The following is a 27,304-nucleotide window of genomic DNA, read 5'->3' as shown; positions in this document are numbered from 1 at the left end:
GCATTTTCATAGCAGCTTTTCTAGTAATAAAATATTATGACACCCATCTGCCGAGTCAGGGAAGGCAATCTCAAACTCCTGGGCAGCACCCATCCGAAGGCACGGTGAGTGCTCAGCACATAGTCGCCCCAGATGGCCCCTCAGATGGCATCCACAGCCACCAAGGTTACTGCTCTGATTGTGCGCCTCCAATTCTTGTCCTTCACTCTGCCCCTTGACCCCCAAGGTTTCTGGTCTTCCTCCCTGCCAGCACCTTCTTCTTCCCTTGGCTGACCTCTTCTCAACAAAACTCCAAATACTGGTACACTCCAAGTGCAGCTCAGGCTAAACAAAGCCTTTTGCTCTTCTTCAAAGCTCCTGGAGTTCACATGCCTATCCGATCTCCCACCTGTGAGTTCAAGTGCCCTCAAACCCCTCCCATCCCCCAGCCAGTCAAGCCCTGACTTTGGAAGTCATCTTTTATCTAGGTTTTAATTTCAGAGAAACAATGGGTAATTCATAATGTAAGTATGTCCTAAACACTGCAGCAGACAAAAATACTGCCTATCTGAAATTTCAGTGGGTTCACTGTATTGATAAATCTGGCATCACTACTTGTGTCCCTTCTCTACCTTCATGCTCACATCCAGACACATCTAAGATCCCACCCCTCTGGCACTCTCACTTCTTAGCTCAGACAGAGCCCACTCCACCCTGCAGGCCCCTTTCTACCAAACCCTCTCCTGGCACCCATCACCTCACACAGCATGGCCCCATGAGGCACCAACTCCTCCCCTGCTTCTCTACACTTGCCCTGTACATGGCCACCCTGGCCATGGGGCCTTGCACCCCCCCAAGAGCATGCATAGCGCAGCTCACTCAATCTGGTCCTTCACCTCCCTTCCCCAACCACACCAACTAAAAAGCCTGCCGCCTAACCCTGCTCTTCCCTCCCCCAACCCTTGCCTCATCTTTGCCCCTTTTCTCTTCCTCCAGCAAGGACAGTAGATGTTAACTGTTACATAAACTACTTTATTTAAATAAAACCAGGAAAGACCCTTTCCCCCTTACACACCAGCACATGCACATACGCACACCCACACCCTCCCTCCCTTTCTGCTCTCTGCCCATGGCCACCTCAAACCCCGAGGTTCTCATTGTGACCAACCTCCCTCAACCTGTAGACCCCCGTGCAGAGTCTAGTTGCCCACTCATCCCGGTCGCTGGCAGAACATGGGCCTAGACGAGAGCACTCCATCATCCTGGGGTGGGTCAAAAGGAAGGACCGGTTCTCCCAAGGCACCCAGATCTGGTGTGGCTTCCCTACAAACTGGGAGCACTGCCAGGCAGCTGGAGCTGCTCCCTGCGGAGGGCAGAACTTTTCACCCCAAGCCAACCCCTCCCTGTAGCAAAGGAAGTAAGAGGGTTGGCAGCCAAGCTTCAGTGTGCCCCGAGGGATCCTGCAGTAGGTATTGTTCAGTTTGGGGAAGAGCAAGAGAGAACAATTGAGCACCAAATTCCCTAACCCTGCCCTGCAGGAGGGTGCTGAGTCAGTTCAGCATCCTCTACCCAGAAAAGGTAAACACAACTGTGCAGCAAGAGTGAGGGTGGGAATGACAGGGGCCTAAGCCTTCAGGACCTCATGACTTCACCCCCAACATGGGCCCTGTTAAGGACCCACTAGCACCCTGGCAACGTTGAGGACCCAGCCCAGCGGAAACACCATACCCACAGGAGCCAATCTGGAGTTGGTGATACTCCCTATGTTGACAGCAGGGTTGGGTTTCTCTCCCTGACACCAGCTTCCTGCAGGTCCTGTAAGTTCTGCTTTGGGGAACACATCGCAGAGTGCCTCAGGTCATGAAAGGGAATGCTGAAGGGAAAGGTGGTGTCTTCCAGAGGCACACAGTACATCTTACAGGTTACACACGGGCAGGCTGGAGCAGGACGGGGGTGCAGGGCTCAGCAGCATACCTAGAGTACCCTCCAGAGTTGCCTTGGGAAGGGGGGCGGGGCCGGAAACCAACGGGAGGGGTGACTGTCCATCCCCTCCGACGGGAGTACTCAGGCCCAGCACCCATTTTCTCTGATGAGCTTCCCAGTGCCTTCTAGACCAAGTTCCCTGAGGGAAAAAGCCAAACAGATGGAAAGAGAGGGAGCAGAAAGGGAAAGCAAAGGGTCAATGCCCCGCAGATTGTGATGAGCCAGCAGGCAGAGGCAGACAGAGCGCCGAGAGCAAGCCTTCTGAATGGGTAAGGCAAAGAGAGCTGCCTGCTGAGGGGACGGGGGCGGCTGTAAGAACACCAGGGCAGGCACAGAGGACTCGAACACAGCTGGCCTCTCCCAGGGAAGCACTGGAGAAGGGGACCTTCGGGAAGACGAGGCCCCAGAGGAGAGGGCGTGAGAAGACTGTGGGCCCCAACCGGCCCGTGGTAGCAGATTCAAGCCAGGAACCCTGGCCCCTCGGCTACAGGCTGACGCTGCGCTGGTGCCGACCCCCACGGACTCCGCCGTCGCTGCCCCGGCGCCCTCCACTCCGGGTTCCCAGCTCTTGGCCGTCCAGACTGACGTGGTCCGAGAGGCCTCGCAAGTGCTCCACGGAGTCGCACTTCTGCAGGTCTGAGGCCACCGTGCGCAGGCTCAGCAGACTCAGCGTATCGGTGTCGGGGGCGGGGCCGGGCCCCAGGCTGCTGCCCTCCTCCAGCCCCGCACCCTCGGCCCCCTCAATCCCGCTGTCTCCGTCCTCTGTGTCCTCAGGTCCTGCTTCAGCCCCCACAGGGGAGGAGCGCCGAGGGCCCAGCGGGTGGGGAGGCAGATCCCCGCGGCGCCGCGCGTGAATCTGCTCGCTGATCTGCTCCAGGTTACGAAGGGCCACGGAGTAGCGCGTCTTGGCCTGAGCTACCTGCTGCTCCAGTTCTGTCACCTTGGCCTTGTGCTCCTGCAGAGGGCAGAACAGAGTAAGGCGACCCATGGGGCACGTCTCCACCTTACTCAGCACTCTGCACTGAGGTCTGAGGGCCTGCTCTCCCAGAATACCTGGACAGCTGGCTCAGCACCCACCACAGACCCACAACACCCTTCCCTGCTCCACTCGCTCTGCGTTGTTCTTCCCCAGCAATCCTGCTCCTGACCTGAGCCCCACCTTCCAGAGCCTTCCTCTCAGGCCTTCCTCTCCACCAGCTCCTGCTCCTCATCCTCTCCCCACTGTTCCCTTTCACCCAATGGCTGGTTCTTCTTCCCCATCCCGGATTTCCACCAGTTCTTTTCCTCTTGTTTACCTCCCTTCTTCCAACTACGTTCTCGCCGTCACCAGCCCCCGTCACCAGCCCCCGTCACCAGCCCCCATCCCTGCCTCTCACTCCTGCAAGGTCATTTGGAACATGTGTGCCACCACCCTTCCCCACCACTAGCCGGAGGCCTCACCCTGGCCACCTCACCAAGATGGCCCAGAGAGGCCGACCAGCATCCCCTCCAGCCTGCACCCCCACCTACCCATTCCTCCTCCCCCTCACCCACTCAGCTACCTCCAGGATCTGGCTGAACTGGGCCTTGAGCTCAAAGTAGGGGCGGCTCTTGCCGATGGCCCTCCGGAGGGTCTTCTGCAGGGCTTGGACCCGAGCCTCAGCCTGTTGGCACAGCCGAGTCACTCGCTGGTGCTCCCGCTCACCTCGAAGCCGCTCTTCCTCCGCCTCATTCACCTGGCCCAGAGGACACATCACTGAGCCAGGACCCATGCTTCAGTCTCTGGCATCTGCCCCAGGCTGCCAATCTGAACAATGCCCTGGGGGGAACCCAAACAGGAACATCCTCTGCAAACCCTCAACTGTGTACAGAGCCCGAGACACGCAGGGGAACACAGTGTTTATGAGCCTCAAGACAGCTTATTTCTGTCTCTCTTGGATCTGCTGCCTGACCGTCGAGGACCACATCACAGGCACATGCCTCTGAGCCACCTCTTCCCCATGTTCTTGCCTACTGTCACCTGCACCACTGGCTACTCAGCTTTACTGCCGCCAGGAAAGGGATGCTGGTGCCCACTCAACCACTTGAGAGCATCAAGGGAATGTCTGTCAGCACATCACACATCTGCAGCAGCCATTCTCTTCAGGGAGCCCTCAGCGCCAATGGTTAGGGATCTGGGAATGAGAAGAGCCTGTGTGGGGAGCCACAGCTGTGCCCTGGGTTCTCCAGGTTTCCACACCCTATGTGGGCATCGCCCACAAGTGGGCCAAGGTTGGATGGGACTCTGGTGTGCTTCTGCTCAGGGTGTTGTACAGTTGGCCCACTTGTCCTGGTAGACAAAGTGGCTGGAGCCCTCACCTGCTCCCTGTTCAGGTGTAGCTCTAGACTGTACACCATCCCCTAACCCCTCCCCCACTGCTGTGTGCTCTCATTTGCACGAGCTCTAGAGTAGAAGTGAGGTGCCTGTTCTGTGCGAGGGGCAGATGAAGAATCACAAGCCACAAACACCCCCTCGAAGAGCTGACGCCTGCCCTGTGCAAGCTGAAGGTGGCAGACAGGGCCAACGGCAGAGATCCTTCCGCTTCCCAGTCCCCTTTCAGGAGCTTGGAAATGACACATAAATTATACTTCAAAATTCGAGGTGTATTGTCAGAGCTCAAAAGCAGGAAAGGGAGCAGATTCTGAAAACAGAAGCGAGGAGTCACACAGCTAAACATAACAAAATGTGAATGTTGAATCCTGAGTATCTACCAGGGATGAATTGTCCCACACCTGGAGGCAAACATTCAAGAAGAGCCCAGGATGACATTCTAAGTCAGAGGGAAATGGAATATGGGAAGCACTGAAGGCCAAACAGAACAGAAAACTAGGAACAGGTTTTGCCTGAAACAGAATCAAAGTTGAAAGAAGGCTACAATGGAGGAAAGAATGAGGAGGTGAGGTGATAAAGACATAGCAAAGGATGGACGAGAACCAGCGAAGGGGACCTGCCGGCACCACCCAGCTCACCTTGCAGGTAGCATGGTTCAGCATCTCCTGCCACGTGGGGTCCAGTCGGTTCTTGTCAGCCATGACGCCCTGCTCAGCCACAAACACCATTTCCCGAGCAGCGTTGTGCATGCTTACGGCCCGCTCGTACCGCAGCGCTGCCTTCTGTGTCTCCTGCTGAGCCTGGGGGGAGAGGGATATCAGGATGGGGAACCCTGAGGGACCCCAGCTGCCCATGGAGACCCATAATAGACGTGAGGATAAGAGGAGGAAGGCCTACTAGCAATGTCGGCTTCATTTCCCAAACTGTGCTGAGGATAAATGCCAAGGAAGCAACATTCTATAAAGAATATTTCATAAGGATATGGACTAGAAGAAATAAAAATTTTGCCAGAGGGGGGTAGGTGTGTGAAATCCAGCACTCCCAAAGGCTGCTAGCCTTTTCCCCTAGGGAAAACAAAGGAGAATACAAACCATTTTAGTGTAAGGTGGTTAGCAACATAGACAGAGTCTTACAGAAAAGATGACCTTGAGACCATCAATTCCATGTTCAGCAGGCAAGCTGAAGGAAGTAATCAGACAAGTGCTCAGAGACAGTCATCACAGCCATACCAACCAAGCAAAAAACGAAACAAACCTAACTTTTCAGTTATAGGACATTGGTTAAATAAATAATAGTACATCTAATATAAGAAAATAAGCTGGGCGCAGTGGCTTCTGCCTGTGAGCCCATCTACTTGTGAGGCTGAGGGAGGAGGATTACTTGAGCCTAGGAGTTTGAGGTTACAGTGAGCTATGATCACACCATTGCACTCCAGTCTGGGCAACAGAGCAAGACCCCATTTCTTAAAAAAATAAAAAATTAATTAATCAGTCCTTTAAAATGACGGCTTGGATGTATAGTTATTGACATGGAACCATGTCATAATGCTAATAAAAGAACAAAATAGCACATACTGTGTAATCCCATTTTGGCTGGATATACACGGACACGAAATATGATTGATACAGCACACATGGTTATCTGTGCTGTATTAATCATATTTTTATTTTCTATACTTTATGATACTTTCATGTCTTGGGGGACCTTGCTGGCCAAGGACAAACTGCCCCTTCCAGGGCTAATTCCTAGAGACAGTAAACTCCCCTGTAAGTGTGCCTTTCATATGCAAACCAACCAAATAATCCAAAGCCTGGATCCCCAACTAACTCCTTTACCTACTGCTCCCCCACCAAGCCAATATTTCCTCTGCCCTAAGTCATCCCAGGGCCAGGTACTAGATAATTAGAGGCTGCCCCTATAGCCCAGGGCCTAGCAAAGTTATTCCAACTATCTACTTCTAAACTTATCCAAACTTGCCTACCCTGCCTCACCTACTCCCTTCCACAAAAACCACACTAAGGCTCTGTGCTTTGCTTTCTCCTTCACTTATTCTGCCTCCTGAAGGACCCTGGTTGCTTCCCAGTGTGGCCCTGCATGGCATGGTATGTCCCCTCCTCTTGGGAACAAACTCTTCTTCCAAGGCAGTTGTCTCTGTATCTATCACCTCACCATACAGGATGACAACAAATCCCAGGAAACAACATGCATGAAATGTGCATGGTAGGATTTTGGGTGATTTTTGTTTCCTTCTTGTTTTATTATGTTCTTCCAACGGTGAACACATATTATTTGTTAAAAATAATTTGTTACAGAAAAAAGGGGGGGTGGGATGGGGAAAAGAGTGAGGAGTAAGCAAAGAAATGATTCAGAAGAGAGACATGAACCAAAGGGAAGAGGAAATGGGTGTAGACGAAAACAACAAGATGTTAGAACTGACATCTGATATACCCTAAAGCCTGGTTCCTGATACGCAGAAGGCACTTAAACATTAGCAGGGCTGAACTGAATGTTCTCCCACACCCACCCTCACCATTTTATAGACCATGAGCCCAGAGCCCACGGTGGTAAAGGAACCTCCTGAGCCCACAGAGCTGGTTCCGACCAGCCAGGTCTAGCCCAGGGCTCTGCCCTCAGGGTCTGGTGTTTTGTCTCTCACTCCACATAGAGACAGAAGAATCCAGGGCCAGGCTCAGCATGTAGCCTTCCTCAAACGTGGTCAGCCAGCCATACCTCCTTAGCCAGCCGCCGAGCCTCATAGTAGGGCCGGGCTTTCTCGATGCAGCTCCCCAAGTGGGAACCCTGTGTATTCAGTTTCCTCGCCGACTCCTGCAGGATCCTCCGATAGGTGGTCCTGGCCTCCTGGAAAGGAACAAGGCAGAAGAAAGGCACATGTTTGGGTCCCAGCCCCTCTTGTTTCTCAGACACACCCCTCCCACTGCCACTGCCTCAATCTGGGAAAGAGACAGATGGAGATACTTCCAAGGACCAGCCCAAGCACATAAGGAAAAGGACACTCACGTCCAGCTGTAGTTCCACCTGGTTGATCTCCTCGCTGGCCTGGTTCAGGTGCTCCAACTCCTCCTGCCACAGAGAGGGGTGGCAAATTAGCGCAGTGGAAGGAAGTAGCCTTGAGTGAACCATGCAAGGCAGGAGCAACACAGAGAGAGAGAGCCCCACTTGCCCAGGGAAATGAGGTGAGACACTCAGGAAAGGAAAGAAGATATGGAGATTGCCAAATGCTTTCTTGTCTGTCAGGGACCTGATACATACAATCTCATGTAATCCTCACAACTCTACCTTGTATTGGGTAGTAAAACCCCAGTTTCAAGGATGAAGAAATTGAGGTTTGGAGAATGCAGCACTAATATGCACAACGTGAAGTTGTGGTGAGCCCTCACTCTCTCCATGACATTGCAACACTTCCTCAAACTGAGGGAGTCTCCTTGGACCTGAAGGCTTGCTCTCTGTGAGAGGACGGCCACCTGGGCCAGGGCAGGGCCACTCAGTCAGCACGTGTTTACTGCACACTTATCACCTCTCGGGACCGTGAGACCTGAGAATTCAGGACATAGAGGTGGCAGCTTAGAGCTGCGAGTCAGCAGCAGGTCCTGGGCAGCATGTGCAGCCTTGTGAGGGGTGGGTGTGGGTGCTCTCCGGGCAGCAAGGTCACCTAACGGGGCAGCAGAAGGTCAGGGTAGGGTGCCTGGAACACTTGCTCCCCAGCTGGAAGGACTTCATAGACACAAAAGTGCCAGTGAATGACTGGGCAAAGTGGCTCACGCCTGTAATCCCAGCACTTTGGGAGGCCGAGGCAGGCAGATCACCTGAGGTCAGGAGTTCAAGACCAGCCAGGGCAACATGGTGAAACCCTGTCTCTACTAGAAATGCAAAAATTAGCCGGGTGTGGCAGCGTGCACCTATAGTCCCAGCTACTTGGGAGGCTGAGGCAGGAGAATCACTTGAACCTGGGAGGCAGAGGCTGCAGTGAGCCAAGATCACACCACTGCACTACAGCCTGGGTGACACAGCAAGACTCTGTCTCAAAAAAATAAAGTGCCAGTGAGGAACAAAGGGCCAAGGAACCAAAGGGGAGCAGGTACCCTGGGCAGACAAGTTGGCAGGTGAGAAGGTCAGTAAGGCTACAGCACTATGGGAGGTAGTATGAGGACTTTCTGCAATGGCAAAAGGGTCTCTCAGAGCCTGGTGCCAATGTAACAAAAGCCTGGGGGAGCCAGGAAGACAAAAGTGGAGGCTGGGACGGGCGTGGTGGCTCACGCCTGTAATCCCAGCACTTTGGGAGGCAGAGGTGGGCGAATCACTTGAGGCCAGGAGTTTGAGACTGGCCTGGCCAACATGGTGAAGCCCTGTCTCTAGTAAAAACACAAAAATTAGCTGGGCGTGGTGGCACGCACCTATAATCTCAGCTACTTGGGAGGCTGAGGCACGAAAATGGCTTGAACCCGGGGGGCAGGGATTGCAGTAAGCCCAGATCGTGCCACTGCACTCCAGCCTAGGCAACACAGTGAGACTCCATCACAAAAAAAAAAAAAAAAAAGGTGGAGGCTGTCTATAGTATTCCAGGCGGCAGAGGAGAGGGCAGAGCCCAAGGAAACACAGGACACAGAATCACAGGGGCTTGGTGGATGACTAAGGTCAAGATCAAGAAAGTGTATAGAGTCCAAGAAGCCTTTTGGCCTGCATGGCAATGGGTGACCATGACCGCAGGTCCCTACAGAGCAGATCCTGTGGGAGGGAGGGAGAGTCCTGGGGAAAAGTCGCTGGACAAGCTGGTTTGAGTGCCTTCCTGGCCCCTGGAAGGACTAGAGAGAGAAGCAATAGAACCATCCAGGGCTTTCCAGGAAATGGCAGATTGCTGAGAGGGGTAATGGCCTCCCTTGCCCGAGAAAACACAAAAGTTCCCAGAGCCCCTGGTGAGCTAAGGACACTACTGTGGAGCAGTGCTGGTCTGTGCCAAGGGCCTTGTGCCGGGAAATACCTGGTGCCTAGCTATAGGATTTGCCTTCATCAGCCCTGCTGTCTCTGGACAGGAGGCTGGACAGGCCAGAGGGACCCAGCCCAGCATGTGCCTGCTGCCCAGACCCACAACTTGCACTTGGCAGTGACACCACAATCACTTCCCACTCATATGGCCGTGATGTTGGCCCCCACTCACCTCATTCGGGCCTTTCAGCAACCCAGTGAGGGAGTCAGGCTGACACGCACAATCTTCCTTTTAGTCCCTTCTACTCCTTCTATCCTCCCCCCATCCCCTGCCTTGATCCTGAAAAGATCTGGGTCAGCAGGTAAGAATACAGGAAATGGTTTGACATGTTAATTACAGTAACAGGAAGAACACAAAGGTAGAAACCTGTAATGGAACAAGGAATGAGGATATGAAAATGCACATACCTACAACAGTGTAGACGCTGCCTAAGGAGGGCCACAAATCTGGCTCTAAACTAGGGGTGTCCAATCTTTTTGCTTCCCTGGGACACACTGGAAGAAGAACTGTCCTGGGCCACACATAAAATACACTAACACTAACTATAGCTGATGAGCTAAAAAAAAAAAAAAAAAAAATTGTGGGCAGGCGCAGTGGCTCACGCCTGTAATCCTAGCACTTCAGGAGGCCGAGGTGGGCAGATTGCCTGAACTCAGGAGTTTGAGAACAGCCTGGGCAACATGATGCAAAGCCCATCTCTACTAAAATACAAAAAAATAGCTGGGTATGCTGGTACACACCTGTAGTCCCAGCTACTGGGACGGCTGAGGCAGGAGAATCACCTGAATCTGGGAGACGGAAGTTGCAGTGGTCTGAGATTGTGCCACTGCACTCCAGCCTGGGTGAGAGAGCAAGACTCTGTCTCAAAAAAAAAAAAAAAATTGCAAAAAAATCTCATAATGTTTTAAGAAAAGTTTACAAATTTGCATTGGGCCGTGTTCAATGCCATCCTGGGCTGCATGCGGCCCACAGGCCACGGGTTGGACAAACTTGCTCTAAACTTTCTCGAAGAGACTTATTCAACAGAAACGTAACAGGAGCTGCAGATGGAATTTTTAATTCTAGAAGCCACATTTTTTAAAAGTAAAAAAGTAAAATGAGTGAAATTATAAAAATACATTTAACCCAATATATCCAAAATATATTTCAACATGTGATCAACATAAAATAATATTATTATCCATACTTTTACTTTTTTAAACTAAGTCTTCAAAATCCATATGCACTTGACTCTTAGGGCACATCTCAACCTAGACAGTGGCATGTGGCTCCTGTGTTGGATGGCGAAGGTCTAGAAGTTGTTGTATTTGGGTAGATGCATCTACAGTGTCGCACAACCCAGTGTCCATAAAATAACAACCATTCTGGAAGAACAGGCAGCCAACACAGCTCAGGGCCCCAGAGGAGGCACAGGGTCAGCACCAACACTACCAGACACATAGAACTCCAAGTTTCACAGTGCCTTCCTAACAGAGACATCACCAGCAACTCACACGATCACTCTAACAGGCCCTAAAAAGGCAATGTCTGTCAAGGTGAAAGGCAACCTATCTCCCCGGGGGCCCAGCTTCCTGGGGCTTCACGTGGCCTACAGGGGCTTTTAGGCTATCTGGAAGACGAGTGACCAGTTTTTTCAGCACCTCCTACTGGAATATTCTTCCTCAGCAACTTTGCATTTGACAGATGAGAAACAACCAGGCGGAAAATTAGTGACAGACTTGGGTCTGGATCCAGGACCAATCTTTGATCTCACTTTCCTTCCACTGTCGCCACCCTCCTGGGACTGAGGACACCACTGGAAGGACATCTCAGTAAAGAAAGAAGTGCTGTAATCTAGGAAAACCACAGCCCACGTAGAAAAAGGACAGGGATTGGAAATGCAACAAACATTGATTATGGGGGGTCAGTTGTTAAAGGCCACCCTGCAATGTTCATGTGGCAAATCAAAGACCAAGACTGGATCCCCACTGGATTCCATGGCCTCAAATGCTTTCAGTCATCAACTTCCAGCTCCTGACGAGATCATCAATGGATTGGATGGCTCAGCATAAGTTGTTACTACTGTTAAAAGGACAAGAAGAGCTGTTGCTATTGGCAAGTGGCAGGAGTGGGCATTATCTTTCTATATGGGAACTAGCTTCCCAGTGGCACCTCCAGCAATTTACAGAAAGCCATCTGCTGATGGGATCTGTCCCCTCAGAGTCACAAAGCTCTCCCTAACAGGACAAGAAGATGCCTGGGGAGCAAAGCAGCCTGGAGGGCAAGGTCAGCACAGGAGGGAGGGGGATAAACCACCTAGGGGACACCCAAGGAAAGGCAGAGCAGGAATCCACTGAGGACCTGGGACGGTTTTGGGCAGTCAGCAACACATTCCATTTGGCCTGCTTCACCAGGGACTCCTGGCACTCAGCTGAAATGGAATTCAGGGAGGACAAAGTCTGAATCAACATGCATCATCCATCAGTGAGCCAGCAGCCAGCAGGGAGGGTGACCTTCCCAGGGCACAGCAGTCAGATTCCCAGGATGCCAGGACACTGAATCAAAGGCATGGGGACTCAGGCTGCAGATGCTCCCACCCCACCTAGCGCAGACCATCAAAAGACTCAAGCTAATGGTAACTGGGGCCAGGGTGATGACTGTCCTGTGAAAGCTAAACCCATACTTCTAGATGAGGTCACAGAGGTTGCAAAGTCACCCTAGAGAGTTTGGAAAGGAGCAGGTAAACAAGAGCACTCACATCTGAAGAAAGAATGCAACCACTAAGAGGAGGCTGAGAAAGTCACAGAACAGACCCAGGTCCATCCTAGATCCACGCTCCTTTCCTCTTCCCTCCACTGGAACCCTCTCGGAAAGCCGAGGATGAGCCTGGAGGACTCAAAAGAACTCCACTAAGATCATGACATGGAGACACAGCCAGCAGCCTTCCCTGGAGGGACAGCACGCTCCAGGTAGGCACCAGCTGACTTCCTTCCAACTTCCAGAGGAATCCCACCATAAATGGCCATGGAGCTGCCTGCCTGCAAAGGAACTCCAGCCCCAGGTCAGAGAGGGCCTCATCCTAAGGACAGCCATTTCTGGGAGCCTCAGAAAATACCGAAACAGGTGCTCTACCTTTGGGATATACCCGGCCCAGTGGATTTGGCTCTGACTGTAACATCAGAATCCCTTCTCACCCCACCCAGACTAAGAGAATCCACGTGTCTGGAAAGGCTCAGGTAAGGGTATTTTTGAAGCTCCCTGGTGGCTTTTTATGGACTGTGGATGGAAACCCAGTAAATGCACTGAAAATCCAGAGAAATGAATACCCACCTAAAGCACTGAAACACATGATCAGAGCAATGTGCATGGTCTGGTGAACTGTCAACACTCAAAGGGACCTTGAAAGACAAACACCCCAATCTCTTCCTCATCTTGAAAGCCCAACCACAGAAGGGCAAAATGCCACCAGCCTCCTCCATGAAGGGTGCCCCTCAAGCCAGACTGCCTCTCTCACACTAACTCCCTGCTGAGGTCAGAGCACTGGCCTACCCACACCTGTGTCATCAAATGAGGGAAGCTATTACTAGACCTTTCCTCCCTATACAACCCACAACATTCTACAGTGTGCTGTGCAGTTTAGCAAGAGAGACTAGGGTCTGGTTACCCTTCCTGCACCAGTGACATCACAAGTTCACTGGAGGCAAAGTAAATCTTACGCTACCTCAGTGTACTCCAACTCTCATAGAGCTCATCTGATAGAAGAGTCAGTAATGACAGAATATTCTATTTCTGCACTGTCAGTATAACATTGAGGAACTGCTTTTTTTTTTTTTTTTTTTTTTCTGAGACGGAGTTTCACTCTTGTCACCCAGGCTAGAGTGCAGTGGCAGATCTCAGCTCACTGCAACCTCCGCCTCCTGGGTTCAAGCAATTCTCCTGCCTCAACCCCCCAAGTAGCTGGGATTACAGGCACCCGCCACAAGACTTGGCTAGCTTTTTTTATTTTTAGTAGAGACGGGGTTTCACCATGTTGGCCAGGCTGGTCTCAAACTCTTGACCTCAGGTGATCCACCTGCCTCGGCCTCCCAACATGCTGGGATTACAGGTGTGAGCCACCATGCCCGGCCGAGGGACTGCATTTTTACGTGTTAATTTTAATTGATTGTGTTTAAGTAGCCACATGCAGCTAGTCCACCCTATTAGACAGCACAGTGCAAGTATGACTCTTCCTACTACTACCATTTGCCTATGCAGACACTGGAAAAATACACAGGAGCAGTAGAGGCCAAGTAAATAGACCACAGTGGATTCTCCTCTGCAGAAACCTCTGGAGCAGGGCAAGGAAGGCTGTAGGGAGGCATATAATGCACATTACACAGCCCTCCTCCGCAAGCAACAGAGAGACAGCTCTTTCCCAAAGTGCTATCTACAAACTATCACCAAGGAACAAGCAAAAAGAGTTTGAGAAAGAACTGTAGACTTGTGTCAGAGCAGAGCAAGAATGAGTTGTGCAAATCAGCTAGACCAACTGCTCACTTTACAGATGAAGAAACTGAGGCTCAGAAACGTAAAGAAACTTCCATAAAAATCATAAATCATGGGGTTGGAGGTAGCATGAAACTTAGCCCAAGGCTTTTTTCACTACAGCTGATTTCCTCAGAGGATGATAAATCTGTAGAAATAGCAAGAGAAATTGGCTGTTTTCAATGCAATGACAGGCAGAGCAGAAATAAATTACTGACTCATGCCAGAAACAAATGGCTCACCACTGCTCCATTATAAGCATGGACACAGTAGAAGAGGAACCCACACACACACACACACATATCCCAGGAACCCACACAGAGAGTGAAGGAAGAATGCCAGGACTGGCTTTGATTTCTTCCCAACTCACTGGAGTAATCCAATAAAGGTTTGCTGAGAGATAAGCCTAGGAATTTGAGCCTTCATATGTTCTTGCTCACCTATAGAAGAGTCACTTCCACAACATCAGAGTCTTGGAGATGTGACCGGAACAAATGGCAGACTCAAGCCCCAAACATGCAGGAGGATCCTGGTCGTCACCTGCCCAAGAAGGTTCCTCAGGAAGTCATTCTCAGCCAATTCCCTGAAACACTGCAACCCAGGTTTGACTGGCCAGGCATCTCTTCCACATAGAGTTGGTCTTCCTCACTGACTACCCCCAGGTCTCCTACACAAAGATCTGCCTGTCCTACCAACTAGACTGTAAACACTCCAAGGCAATAAACTGCTCTTCCATTCCTTTAGGAGACCCACTATCCTGAGGGCCAGGTATGTATGTTACTAAGGATTAGCCACAACAAAAGTTACGAATACTTGAACATATGGGGTTTCTTTATAGATCTAAAGTTGATGCTACCTTTATAACACTGGAAAGGGCTCACTGTTTACAAGAGTGAAACACATTATCAGAGCAATGTGGGCTGCATATCCTTGGAAGGTACTGCTGAGAAGGTGAGAAAGGGGAAAAGATTCTCTCACTCAGCCTCAAAACTGTCCCCCAGTATCAAAGTCATCTCCTCTCACACAGCATCCCTAACTAAGGTGGCAGCCCCTCCGCTTATCTGGAAAGAAGTACAACACACCTACCCTCCACTGACCTAAAGTGTGCCTCCTTCATCTACTGCCAAGTGACGCTTTGCTCCTTCAGTGAAGCTTTCAGCAATGCCTCCCAAGCACTAAGGCCAGGCCTTTCTCTGCACTCCATAAGCACTTCAGACACACAACTCTTTTGGAACTTGTCACATTACCCTGCAATGATTTGTTGACAAACTTGTTCTCCTTTCCTGCCCCAGAAGACTGGGGACAGAGTAAGTCTAAGCCCTCATTCATCCAACACTCTTCAGGGAGGCTGGAATCTGGGCTCTCCTCTCCCCGCTCTCAGTGCTCTCACCTGTATTCTAGGATCCAGTTCTTCCTCCTCTCTTGGGGACAATTTGGCCTCACTGCTGCTGCTTCCACCTCCTCCAGGCTCTTCTGCGACTGGGCTCCTAGGTACTTCATCCTCTACAACTTCAGGCCGCAGCTCCCCCTGTGGGGTCTCCCGCCCTCCTGGAACCTGTCTGAGCTCAGCCATGCTGACAGGCGGAGGGCAGAGCCCTATGCACAAGAGAGGACTGACATGCTGGGACCAGGGCCCCAGCTTGGGGCTTCCTGGGCTCTAGATGGCCAGGAGAAGAGTTTCTCTTCTCAAAAGGCAGAAAAGGTGGGCACAGGAAGAACCTCACACTAGGTTAGAGGTTGAGATTCAAGTTGTCAGTGGGGTTCCTAGAGCTGAAGCCTTGTCTGTGCAAAAGTTCTTCCCTTCCCGCCACAGGGAGTCCACTATGACAAACCCGGAGCAACAGCTCCAAGGCAGGGGGCAAAGGGGGCTTGGATCCTGGGCCGAGGCCTGCTAGGAGGAGCACCATTCGGGAGGGTGGAGGCAGGCGCCTCCAGGCTGTGGTGGCAGCTGGAGAGAGAAGGCTGGGCCCGAGCTGAGGCTGTAGGATGAGCGTCTTTGGGGAGCTGCAGAGAAACAAAGGCCAAGTATATGGTCATGTCAGCATCAAAACCGCAGCCACCAGCCCCTTCCAACTCTATAGCCTCCCAAAAACTACACTCTTACCACGCCCCCACCCATGTATTCCGACCAGTCCCTACCTCAACTTCTCTCCTTAGCCCTCAAGGACTTTAGACTCTACTCTTCCCCCGTCCCAGCTCCTCTCGACCCAGCCCCTCCTCAACCAGCGCCTTCGAGACTTTCCTCTGCACCCCTAGGCTCTCCTCCATCTCCTGTGGTCTCCCGCTCGTCCCACTCCACCCCTGCCCGGCTTTGCGATTCACCTTGTAACCCCGAGCCCCACCCCACCTTCTCTGTCCAACCCGAGACAATCTAAGCCTCCCGTCTCCAATTCCACACTCTTCCGCAATCCCAAGGACCCTACTTCCGTCCGTTCTATCCAGCCATGCGCAAAAGCCCCCCTCACAGCCTTACCTCAGTTTACCTTCCCGTCTGCGGAGCTTCTAGGCTGCAAACAATCTTCCCCCCTCCCTCCCCGCAACAAGCCGATCCAACCAAAAACGACTAGGCAGACCAGAAGCGGAAATATATCATCGGTGAACAACGCCCTCCCTCCCACGCTGTCTCTCAAGCCGGGGCTCCTCAGGAGGCCTCACACGCCCCCGCCCTGCCTTCAGTTTCCGTACAAAATGGTGCCCCACGTTGCTCAGGCTAGCCGTAGGTTGCCTCCAGACCATCCTCCACCAAGGCTGAATGAAAGAAAAACATGAGAATGTGGTGCTGAAGAAAATCAGGGCGCGGGATGGAAATCGAGAGTAACTGGTGAGAAGAGGAATACTAGATATAAAACGGAGATAATAGCCTCAGAGCGAGTAGTGCCATCTTGCTTTACGGAGCTGCGGCGGCTGCCGGAAAGCCACTTCCGGCCTGCTCCACGAAGACGGGCGCGACGCCGAAAGTGAGCTGGTAAACTTCCGGCAGTGGCTCCGGGGGCAACTCGAGTCCGGGCACTGGCGGACTTCGCCAGCGAAGGCAAAGTCGATTTCCAAAAGTGACTTTCCTCACTCCAGTGAAGTCGGCGGAACCTTTACTAACGGCGTCTGAGCGGACGGCTCCGATGGGTAAATCCCAGTCCTCGAGGCCTCTGGACCTTGCACCTTGAACGACATTTTGGTGGGGTCACCAGTTACTCCGTGAATACTAATCAGGAACTTAGTCAACATTAACTCAGTTAATTCACTCGTGCACCCAGGGTCAGATGCCCTCGAGGAGCAGCAGTTTGTTACATGGCATTGTGTATCGTTACCTAGGTCCATGAACGAGCGCCTGGTTGTCACCTCTAGGTGTCGCTTGGTGAGGCGAGGGCCTAGGCCTAAGGGGAAGGGCTTCATTCAGGGTTGGATGTTTTGTTTTTACAAAAGGCGTAACTTCCTCAAAGTCAACTCGAAAGTTTGCCCTGCAGATGGAAAAGGCAAATGGGCTGAATTCCCCTCCTTTTTGGGTCCTGTCAAAGACAACCCAGCTAGACATTGAAGCAGTGAAAAAGACTTTATTCAGTAACTACTTACAGAAAGGAAAAGAACTGACCTCTGTTCCGATTTGTACAGAAGTGATTGGGCATTTCAAAGAGAGAATGAAGGAAGGAAGGTGATCAGGGCTCAATAGTGTCAGAGAAGTGAAAAATTACAGATTTGATTGGCATAGATGCGATTAGGCCAGATGTGTCTGCTAGCTAGCAGCTATAGAAGTTAGAGTGTTTTTTTATTTATTTATTTATTTTGAGATGGAGTTTCATTCTTGTTGCCCAGGCTGGAGTGCAATGGCGCGATCTTGGTTCACTGCAACCTCCGCCCCACCCCCACCCCCGAGTACAAGAGAGTCTCCTGCCTCAGCCTCCCGAGTAGCTGGGATTACGGGTGCATGCCAACACATCTGGCTAATTTTTCTATTTTTAGTAGAGACGGGGTTTCGCCACGTTGGCCAGGCTGGTCTCGAACTCCTGACCTCAGGTGATCCACCCGCCTGGGCATCCCAAAGTGCTAGGATTACAGGCGTAAGCCACCACGCCCAGCCTAGCGTGCTATTCTTGCACTAAGATTGGGAGGTAGAGGCTCTGCCCTTCTTGATGATCAATTTCAAAGGAATGGCTCTTAGGTCGTTTAGAAGGACCTCTTCAGTTGTAGGAGACACATAAACACCTTAAAGAGAAGAAGGAAGGATTCATAATGGTAAGCCCTTAATAAACGCCCTGAGAAAGGGAGGTCAGGAGCCTATCATGAGGTGTTGGCTAGAACAAATAGTAAATTCTCCTGGTAGCACTGAGTATTCTCAGGCAGGCATTTTCATGGGGGAGCTGGGGTTCTAGGGACATGATCTTACACTGCTAGAAGGCATGCTAAAGTTTGTCTCTTAGTAACTCAGAGGTTTGGATGGAGTCATGTGCCAAGAGTTCTACAGTTCTCAGTCCATTTCTTCTATCCCTTCATCCCATGAATAACGATTTTTTTTAATTGAGCAGAGCAAAATATATTCCTTTAAAAGAGGTGACTGAAAACAGATTTCTCCATTAAATTGCAGGTTTTGTTTTTAAAATTACAAAAGTGATTTTTCTAATTTCAATAAGTCAGCAGGACCTTGAGTAACATTGTCTAAGTGGACAGTTTTGATGGATAATAACGCCTCAGTCTTCTACCACAGTCCTTTTTATTATTAAGGTGCCATACAAAAACCATAAAAATTAAATATAAGGTGATAAACATGATTTATTTGTTGTCTACCAGTCACTTTACTTTTGTAGAACTAGAATTTCACTATAATAACCTCATTTTACCCAAGATGTTCTGTCTACCCAAGCCTGAATTATCCAACCTTTCTTATTCAGCACTGCTCCAATACCTGTCATTCTTATACCCCATCCCATAGCTCCTTTTCTCTGTGTAATGCTTAGCAATCACAAACTGCTGCTACTTGTCACAGATCTTTGGTGGGAAAACATTATGAATACATATAATGACCAGACCCCTAGATCACATCCTGAGCTTTAGCAGCCCCTTTAAAGTCTCCACTGGCCTCTTCCAAGGTTAACTCTCACCCACTGAGACCACATGTGAATCTATCATGTATAGATTGTGATATAATCCCACAATAGTTTTTCTGCTGTGTTTGGATAATGTTTTGGGTAGGAAGAGATTGGGCGATGCTGTGCATTGATTTAACCCAAACTTGTTTATTGAAGCCAGCACAAACATGATGAATTAAAACTTTTGTCTAGAGCAGCACTGTCTGAAAGACCTTTCTGCAAAGAAGGAAATGTTAATCAGCTCTGCACAGTATGGTAGTCTCTAGACACATGTGGCCATTTAGAACTTGAAATGGAGCTAGTGTGATTAAGAAGTTGTATTTGTTATTTTAATTTAAATAGCTCTGTGTAGCTAGTGTCTCCTTTCCTGGACAGCACATTTTTAGAACCTGCCTTTTCTATATAATTTCTCCAGAATACATACTGAACTTTCACATCTTCAATACAAAACAAACAGCCTCTCAGTCTCCACTATGATTTGTCTTTTCTCCACTTCCTCCCTTCCCATTCACCCATACAGTCTGGCTCCGGATGCTGCCAATTCATAGGAATTACAAAGATAAGGTCATCCATGCTCTCAATATTGCCACATCGCTGACATCTGACACTGGGTTATTTCTCTCTTTTTTCTTATCATTTAGCTTCTGAGTTACCCTTGTACTGGGTTTCCTCTTCTCTGGTTTGTTGATTCATTCCTTTATGCAATATGTCTTTACTGAGTGCCTATTATGTGCCAGAATTTCAGGCAATGATGAGAAAAAGGACACTATCTCACTTCCCATGTAGGTGATAGTCTATGGTGCTCATTTTATTTTATTTTTATTTATTTATTTATTTACTTATTTATTTGAGATGGAGTCTCACTCTGTCGCCAGGCTGTAGTGCAATGGCACGATCTCAGTTCACTGCAACCTCTGCCTCCCAGGTTCAAGTGATTCTCCTGCCTTAGCCTCCTGAGCAGCTGAGACTACAGGTGCATGCCACCACGCCCAGCTAATTTTTTTGTGTTTTTAGTAGAGACAGGGTTTCACCATGTTGGTGAGGCTGGTCTCCAACTCCTGACCTCAAGTGATCCACCTGCCTCAGCCTCCTAAAGTGCTGGGATTACAAGTGTGAGCCACCACGCCCAGCTGATGGTGCTCATTTTATAAACTGGTGAGATTCAAACTAATTGGAAGACAACTCAGATATATGTTTTACCTTGCAACCCAGTATACATATATGTGTGTAAATATATTCATTAAAAAGGTACAGGAAAAGATCTTTACCCAAATTATATGTAGAGCACATTAATATTTTTATACTATTTTTAAATGCTGGTGGAGATCTCTTTTGTTGATTTCATTACCTGTTCACAGTTTGAAAACCCTGTCCTAAGTGTTACTGTGCCCCAGGCCCTGATGTTAGCTTCTGACCATCTCATGCTGCCTGCTTTCCCGGAGTGTCCTTACCCTAGTGCATGGCTGTAGTCCTTACCCATGGCTACTGTTCCTTCCTTAGAGCTCTGTCTCTCCGCAGACTTTCCACAGATCACATTCTGAGATCCGTCAACTTTTGAGATACCGCTGGCCTGTCCCAGAGTTGCCTCTCTCTCAGTGGATCCAAATCTGATTTCATCCCCTTTCCTAAATCCTGCTCTTCTGGCATTTAATGTTGGTAAACGGTTCTACAGTCCACCTCTTTACCCTAGGGAAAAACCTAGAAGGCACCCCCCACATTGCTTTTCATCACACTAAGTATCTCAGAGAGATGCCTTCTGTTCATCTCATTGCCGTAGCTTCAGCTTAGACTCTCTTCATTTCCATCATAGATCACATACCTCAGAAGTCTTCTAAATCAGCGCTTAAAGTAGCACTTAAGCAATGATGGAAGTTACTATATTTGCACTGTCCAATATGGTAGCTACTAGTCGTGTGTAGCTCTTGAGCGGGTTTAAATAGCCACATATGGATCCTGCCACAAGGATCCCTCCTAGTTCCTGGCACTAATAAACAACCAACCAGCCCCTATAGACTGACTTTATGAGTGAAATGTAAAAATATGAAAGCCATATAAAGATGTTAGCAACACTGTCAATTACTGTGTAATATCACAAATCAACTTTACTTCTTAGTTAAATAATTTTTTCATAAATTTTTACTTGTAATTTTTATTTCTAATTTTCTCACATAAGTACCCTAAATTGCCTCCATCATTAAAAATTACCTTTTTTAGGTTTTGTCTACCAACATAAGGTACCTTTTTATAGTTCTTAACTTTTTTCTACTATCAGTTATATATTTAATAAATACCACCATTAATTGCTGATTAAACATATTAGTTGACAAATATGTAGTAATAGAAAGCAGATCAGTGGTTGCCTGGTGGGGAGGTGGTAGAGATTACAAAGTGGCATGAAGCAACTTGTGGGTAGTGGATATGTTCTCCATCTTGAGTGTAGTGAGGCTTTCTTGAGGGTATATATATGTCAGAACTTTTCAAACTGTACATTTCAGTGTGTAATTTGTGTATCAATTATACCTCCCTAAAACTTTTTTAAAAATCCAGTTGAAAACTTGCTCCCAGAAATATATAATGTAAAATCTACTAATAAATGTTAACGAAAGGGACAGCCTGTATTACGCTTATTTGTTTATTTAACTTTTTAGAGACAGGGTCCTGTTGGGTCACCCAGGCTGGAGTGCAGTGGCCTGATAATAGCCCACTGCAGCCTCAAACTCCGGGGCTCAAGCAATCCTTTTGCCTCAGCCTCCCAAGTAGCAAAGACTACAGGCCTTCACTATGCCTGGATAATGTTTTGATTTTTGTTTTTGTAAAGATTGGGTCTTGCTATGTTGCTCAGGCTGGTTGTGAACTCCTGGCCTCAAACAGTCCTCCTGCCTCAGCCTCCCAAACCATTAGAATTACAGACATGAGCCCCCACGCTTGCCCTAAACCTGTATTACTAAAAATCTTTATTTTTACCCTTGTTAAATCTGCTGAGTTTTCCAGAGGTAAATTACTTCCCCAAGTTGCTCATCACATGTCATAATAAAAACAGCAAACACTTATGCAGTGTATGCCTTGCACCTGGCACTGCCAGATTTATTCATTTGATCCTCACAAAAACCAACTACAGTAAATTGTACCTTCATTTTACAGTTGAAGAAATTGACAGACAAGGAGATTAAATAACTTGTCCAAGGTCATACTGCTGCTAAGTGGTAGAACCAGTCTTTAAACACAGACAAAAGTATTTAAGATTTTTAAAAATAATTTATAGCAACACATCATATATTAAATGTATCTACTTACATTTTAAATGCTCTAATTTGTGAAGATAACCAAAATCAAAATACTTTCTAAAGATCTGACAGGTTTGCATGTGATACCATTATTATTTATACTACTGTTCTTTTTTATTTTATTTTTTTTGAGACGGAGTCTCGCTCTGTTGCCCAGGCTGGAGTGCAGTGGCACAATCTGGGTTCACTGCAAGCTCCACCTCCCGGGTTCACGCCATTTGCCTGCCTCAGCCTTCCAAGTAGCTGGGACTACAGGTGCCCACCACCACGCCCGGCTAATTTTTTGTATTTTTTAGTAGAGACAGGGTTTCACCGTGTTAGCCAGGATGGTCTTGATCTCCTGACCTTGTGATCCGCCCGCCTCGGCCTCCCAAAGTGCTGGGATTACAGGCGTGAGCCACCACGCCCAGCCTCTGTACTACTGTTCTTAACCTTTAAAGTGGTTTCAATTATAAAAACTGATTGTATCCTACCTTGCATTTTACTTTGAAACTGATTTTTCCCCTGAAAGTTCTGCTTTGTGATTTTAAGCTCATTTTCTGTATTTTGTTTTGTGAACCACTGAGCCTAGATGTGAATTTTGAACATAATTTCTATATAACATACAATAAAATTGTCGTTAAGGACTAGGAAGCAATATGTATTTTAAAGGAAGTTGATCTTCAGATATCCTCTCAACAAATATTCTACTTTTGTGCTATTCCAATTTTATCTAGTTTACTATAGCTCTTCACAATTAGTTTACCTGTACAAATGTAAAAATAATTAAAGTAGCATTCTCTCCAATGGAATCGTGTTTGAGTCCTTGAAGTTGACCACAGACTGTAAGCAGCACAAACTCCAATAATTTTCTATTAAGGTTACTGTTTAATTTAAAAGACATTAAATCCTCTGTGTCAAGCCATTAAGATTAATATGTGTGTTATTGATTCAATTTATGTTTTTGCTTATCTTCTTGTTTCCTGAAATCCATTTTGATATGGCTTTACAATATGTTTGCAACTTGAAATTAATACAAACCCTTATTCCTTAAACACTAAATAAAATCTTCATTTCAGGATTTAGTCAGCCAGTCTTTCCAGTTCTTATTATTCTAAATTGTTAGATTTCACTTTTCTGTACTTGGTTCTTTCCTCTATTTGAAAACTGTGTCAGTTGACATCTGTGGATTTATTCGGGGAAGAACTGGAAGCTACCATGCTCTAGAAGCCAATATTTTTATTGTAACTGAAATTAGAATGTTTGAAGAATGGAAAACATTGTATTTAGCAATATAGGAATAAGATGAATGAAATTCAAACAGTCTTCTCAGTCCTTATATCCCCAGTAACACAGTAAGCCTTCAGCATCTGATTTTTGGCATTGTGAATATCCACTGGGCTCACATTTCAGACAGGGATTTGAAATAGTGGTCTATACCTTAGCCCTACTTACTTGCCTTTCAGTTGCCCCCAACAGCAACGTAAGCCATGTACTATGTGCCTGCTCTGCATGCCTATAACTTTTACTTCCCTTCCTTTCTGTCTCACTTCATAAACCACTGACAGTGCCCTCTAGCCAAACACAACCACCTTGATGCTGTTTGACTTACTTCAGCATTGGACATTGTCCACCACTTCCTCACATGGGAATCTAAAACATGACTGTGTCCTGACCTTCTTCCTCCCCAAAGCCTTTACTGGCTTCCCCTTCTGCAGCTGCTTCCTTTTGGAGGCTGGTGCTCTAGGTATGGTGCCTTCAGCCCCTACTAATCCACCTATAGCCTCTTAGAAATGGCATCCACGCCCATGGCTTCACGTATTCACCTCTAACTTCCTAGTGTTTACAAATCCTGATACACCATGGCTCCTCCTCTTCTCACTGAGGGAGGCCTACATCCTTGGGTATGGGATAGATTCCATACTGTAAAGGAACATAATTTATTCATCTCTATATTTCTATTACCCAGCCAGGTGCAGACTTAGTGGGTCCTCAATAAAAGCTTGTGGAAAGGAGGAATTCCTTGATTTAGCCCAAAACTTATTTGCATTTCCTCTTCCAATACCTTCACCCACTCTACCTTCTTGAATTCCTGTCCCACCCCACTCAGCATCTTCCACAGGATTCTGAGCCTCCTCGACTCACTCAGTCTGGATTGAGTGCATGCTCACTCCCTTCCTGTTCATCTAATCCCTCTGCCTGACCCAGTCCCATCACTTATATTGCAGAAATTTGCCAGTGGGGGTGTGGGTGGGAGGTGAAAATCATTGTCACCTCCATCCACAGATCCCTATACAAAATCTTGGCTACATGCTGAGCCAATGAAGTTTACTGATGCCCTATTGCAGAATTACCCTATTCTTCCTGTTGTACCTTTATACCACTTTGTACTTTGCACATGATGGGATGGCAAGGTCTGTGGGCGGGGTGGGGGGGTTGCCATCCCTCAGCATGTCCTCAAAGGACTCAGTCTCCATTTTGTCTCCAATACTCAGCCCATTTCTTTGCACACAGCAGGTGTTCAGAAATGTGCATCCAGCCTCTGACTGACTCTGCCCGCAAGCTTATAATTTAGTAGGAGAAATAAAGTATGCACAGTATTCTAAAGTACATGGTGGCCAGGCATGGTGGCTCTTGCCTGTAATCCTAGCACTTTTGGAGGCCAAACACAGCAGATCACTTGAGGCCAGGAGTTCAAGACCAGCCTGGGCAACATGGTGAAACCCCATGTGTACTAAAATTACAAAAATTAGCCAGGCATGTTGGTGCATGCCTGTAGTCCCAGCTCTTTGGGAGGCTGACACACAAGAATCACTTGAACCTGGGAAGCGGCTTCAGTGGGCCGAGATCATGCCACTGCACTCCAGCCTGCGTGACAGAGCAAGACTCTATCTTAAATTAAAGTACATGGTAAAGGATGTAAATAACAGAGAAAGTGTCTTATGCATCTTGTGGCTTGCAAAGACAATAAATACTTAGAGAATTTCTGGATGAACAATACTAGTGGTCTTCAGAAGGAAGATACAGTTTTCACTTTGAGAGTGGGTTGGTGTTTGAACAGAAGCCTGAAGGATAAGTAGGACTTTGGCAGACAAGAAAAAGTGGAGGAACAGGAGAAGTGTATGTCAAGCTAAGAGAAATGTAGAAGGTAGGTGGGGAGTGATCCAGTTTAATGGAGAGTTTAAGAGAACAGACTGGAAAGACAGGTTGGAATAGGTGAAAGAGGGTCTTGAATATTACACCAGAAGAGTAAACTTCATTTGGTGATTGTACAGACTTTTTTGACTGTTACTGAGCAGGAATGTGATACAATCAGAACTTTGGGGAGATTCATCTAGTAGGTTCATAGCTGTTATCTCCAACGTCTAGAATACTACCTGGCGTATAGACTTTCCATAAACATTTTGAATATTTACAGAACCACATTAAGAGTTGTCATTTATTGATGTAGATGTGTAGAGAAATCAAACCATTTGGATGTGATATTTTTAGTTGACAAATATACACATAACTTCATCCTTGAACTTTCTTTCACTACCCTCCGTCTTCCTGTTACAATTATCATCCCCCACTGTGATGATTTCCATAACATAGGAAACCTAAATCCAGCTTCCTGTTCTTCCCCCCATTGTTTGAGTTTTTCCCTCCAAAGCTACACAGAAGAAAGTCATCTAATCCACTCCTCTTTCACATGAAAGTTTGTTAGAATTTGTGTATAGTCATTATGTGCACAAAAAATGTTTCTCTTTCTAGATCAAATATCCCCAGCCCCTTTAATTATGTGACCATCCTAGTCACCATCCTCTTCATGTCTCTGGGATTAGCCAAGTGTGTCAGTGTCCTTAAAAACATGACATCAGTACTGAGCAATGAGTCCAGAAATGTCTAAATTAGTACATTTCTCTGGCTTAAAGACTCTGGAAATATCCTCAACTAATCATTCTCTATATAATACTACCTTATCTGTGTATGATTCTTTACAATAAAAATATATATACTTCAAGCGCATTTTCCATGTCTCTCTCAATGTTATCCCTTCCTGGTTCAGGCCCTGATCACTCCAGATCTGCATCCTGTGTCTTGCTTTTCAGCTTTTTTGCCTGCTGCTACCAGATCTGTCTTCCTTAATCCGTGTTGTCATATGCAGGTCAGCAAACACTCATTGATCATCTGTGGCGTGCTGGCCCTGTGCTCATGCTTCAAGGGATCAATTGTTCATGAGTAGGACAAGGCCTGTCCCTTAAGCTATGGGGGAACAGTATTCATCTGACTATAACAACAGTATCAACATGCGGGAGGTTGCGCTGCAGCATGGATATGTCCCCAGGACTGAGGACAAAAAGGGGCATTCTAGCATAGGTTTATGGAGATGGCATTTCACTAAGCTTTTACAAATTAAAACAGAGAAGAGGGTAAGAGTTTTCCAGGCCAAGCATGGCAGGTCTAAGTACACTAATTAGGGGACCCCCTGAGCAGAGCTCAGAAGAGTGGTACTAAGTGACCTCCAAAGGAAGATTACAGCAGTAAAGGACCTTGAGGGCCATCCCTGGGCGTCTGTTCTGATGATATAGGCACACTAAAGGATGGCCAGGGTCCCAAAATGCATTTCCGGAAAACAATACTAGTAGCATTTCCTAGTAGAAGACATTAGGGTCAACATTTGGACAGGCAGTTCAACCAGAAAGCTCATGGAGAGGCAGCTGGCAAGCCGACCAGGAGTAATCCCTATCCCTGGCATTGCGACTTTGGGCGTATCATTAACTTGTGGGGTCCTCACCTAAAATACAGGATAAATGCTCATATTTCCCCTGGCAGGGTTGTGGTGAAGATTGAGAGATAATAGGTATCCAGTCTGGCCTCACTTATAAGAAGGCGCTAACTTAACTACGGGGATGGCTGCCGCGGCCCCGTCCGCGCCGGGCACCGGCTACCGCGCCGGAAGCACCGAAGGGTACACCTGTCTGCGTCCCGCCAGCGGCCGCGGGAGGAGCTGCTGGAAGACTAGACAGTGGACCGCCTAGCTCCCGGGACTCCGCGGCTGGGGCTGGGGCGCGCGCCGGGCTCGGCGCCCTTTGCTCTGATTGGGCGGGACGAGGCCCAGGGGTGGGCCAACAGACAAAGCGGGAGGCAGGAATTGGTTAAGCCC

The 27,304-nt window shown here is 48.2% G+C and overlaps 1 protein-coding gene across 4 annotated transcripts; it reads right to left on the bottom strand.

Annotated features, from left to right (window-relative positions):
• Positions 1-993: 993 nt before the first annotated feature.
• Positions 994-17,143, bottom strand: SH3BP5L (SH3 binding domain protein 5 like). Of its 4 annotated transcripts, none has more exons than XM_054447672.2 (7): positions 16,291-17,143; positions 15,208-15,821; positions 7,331-7,393; positions 7,043-7,171; positions 4,951-5,112; positions 3,504-3,677; positions 994-2,917 (listed from the first exon to the last, which is right to left on the bottom strand). In XM_054447672.2, the coding sequence occupies exons 2-7, from the start codon at positions 15,388-15,390 to the stop codon at positions 2,447-2,449; spliced, it is 1,182 nt and encodes a 393-aa protein (XP_054303647.1). In that variant the 5' UTR covers positions 15,391-15,821; positions 16,291-17,143; the 3' UTR covers positions 994-2,446. The 4 variants fall into 4 exon arrangements, with proteins under 4 accessions (XP_054303647.1, XP_063526596.1, XP_054303657.1 ...); XM_063670526.1 differs by lacking the exon at positions 16,291-17,143 and adding an exon at positions 16,165-16,224; XM_054447682.2 differs by lacking the exons at positions 15,208-15,821; positions 16,291-17,143 and adding an exon at positions 7,494-7,648.
• Positions 17,144-27,304: the final 10,161 nt, after the last annotated feature.

Source organism: Pongo pygmaeus, chromosome 1 (assembly GCF_028885625.2).
Source record: "Pongo pygmaeus isolate AG05252 chromosome 1, NHGRI_mPonPyg2-v2.0_pri, whole genome shotgun sequence".
NCBI lineage: Eukaryota > Metazoa > Chordata > Mammalia > Primates > Hominidae > Pongo > Pongo pygmaeus.
This window is presented reverse-complemented; position numbering and strand designations above follow the sequence as displayed.

Bases quoted from the DNA above. Each gene is read 5' to 3' on its own strand.
- SH3BP5L (XM_054447672.2), bottom strand. From the start codon at position 15,390: ATGGCTGAGCTCAGACAGGTTCCAGGAGGGCGGGAGACCCCACAGGGG. The intron at 5,113-7,042 runs GTATGGCTGGCT...CTCTCCCCCCAG, and splicing joins CTCGGCGGCTGGCTAAGGAG to GCTCAGCAGGAGACACAGAA. The intron at 3,678-4,950 runs GTGAGCTGGGTG...CCTCTGGGCCAG, and splicing joins TGAACCATGCTACCTGCAAG to GTGAATGAGGCGGAGGAAGA.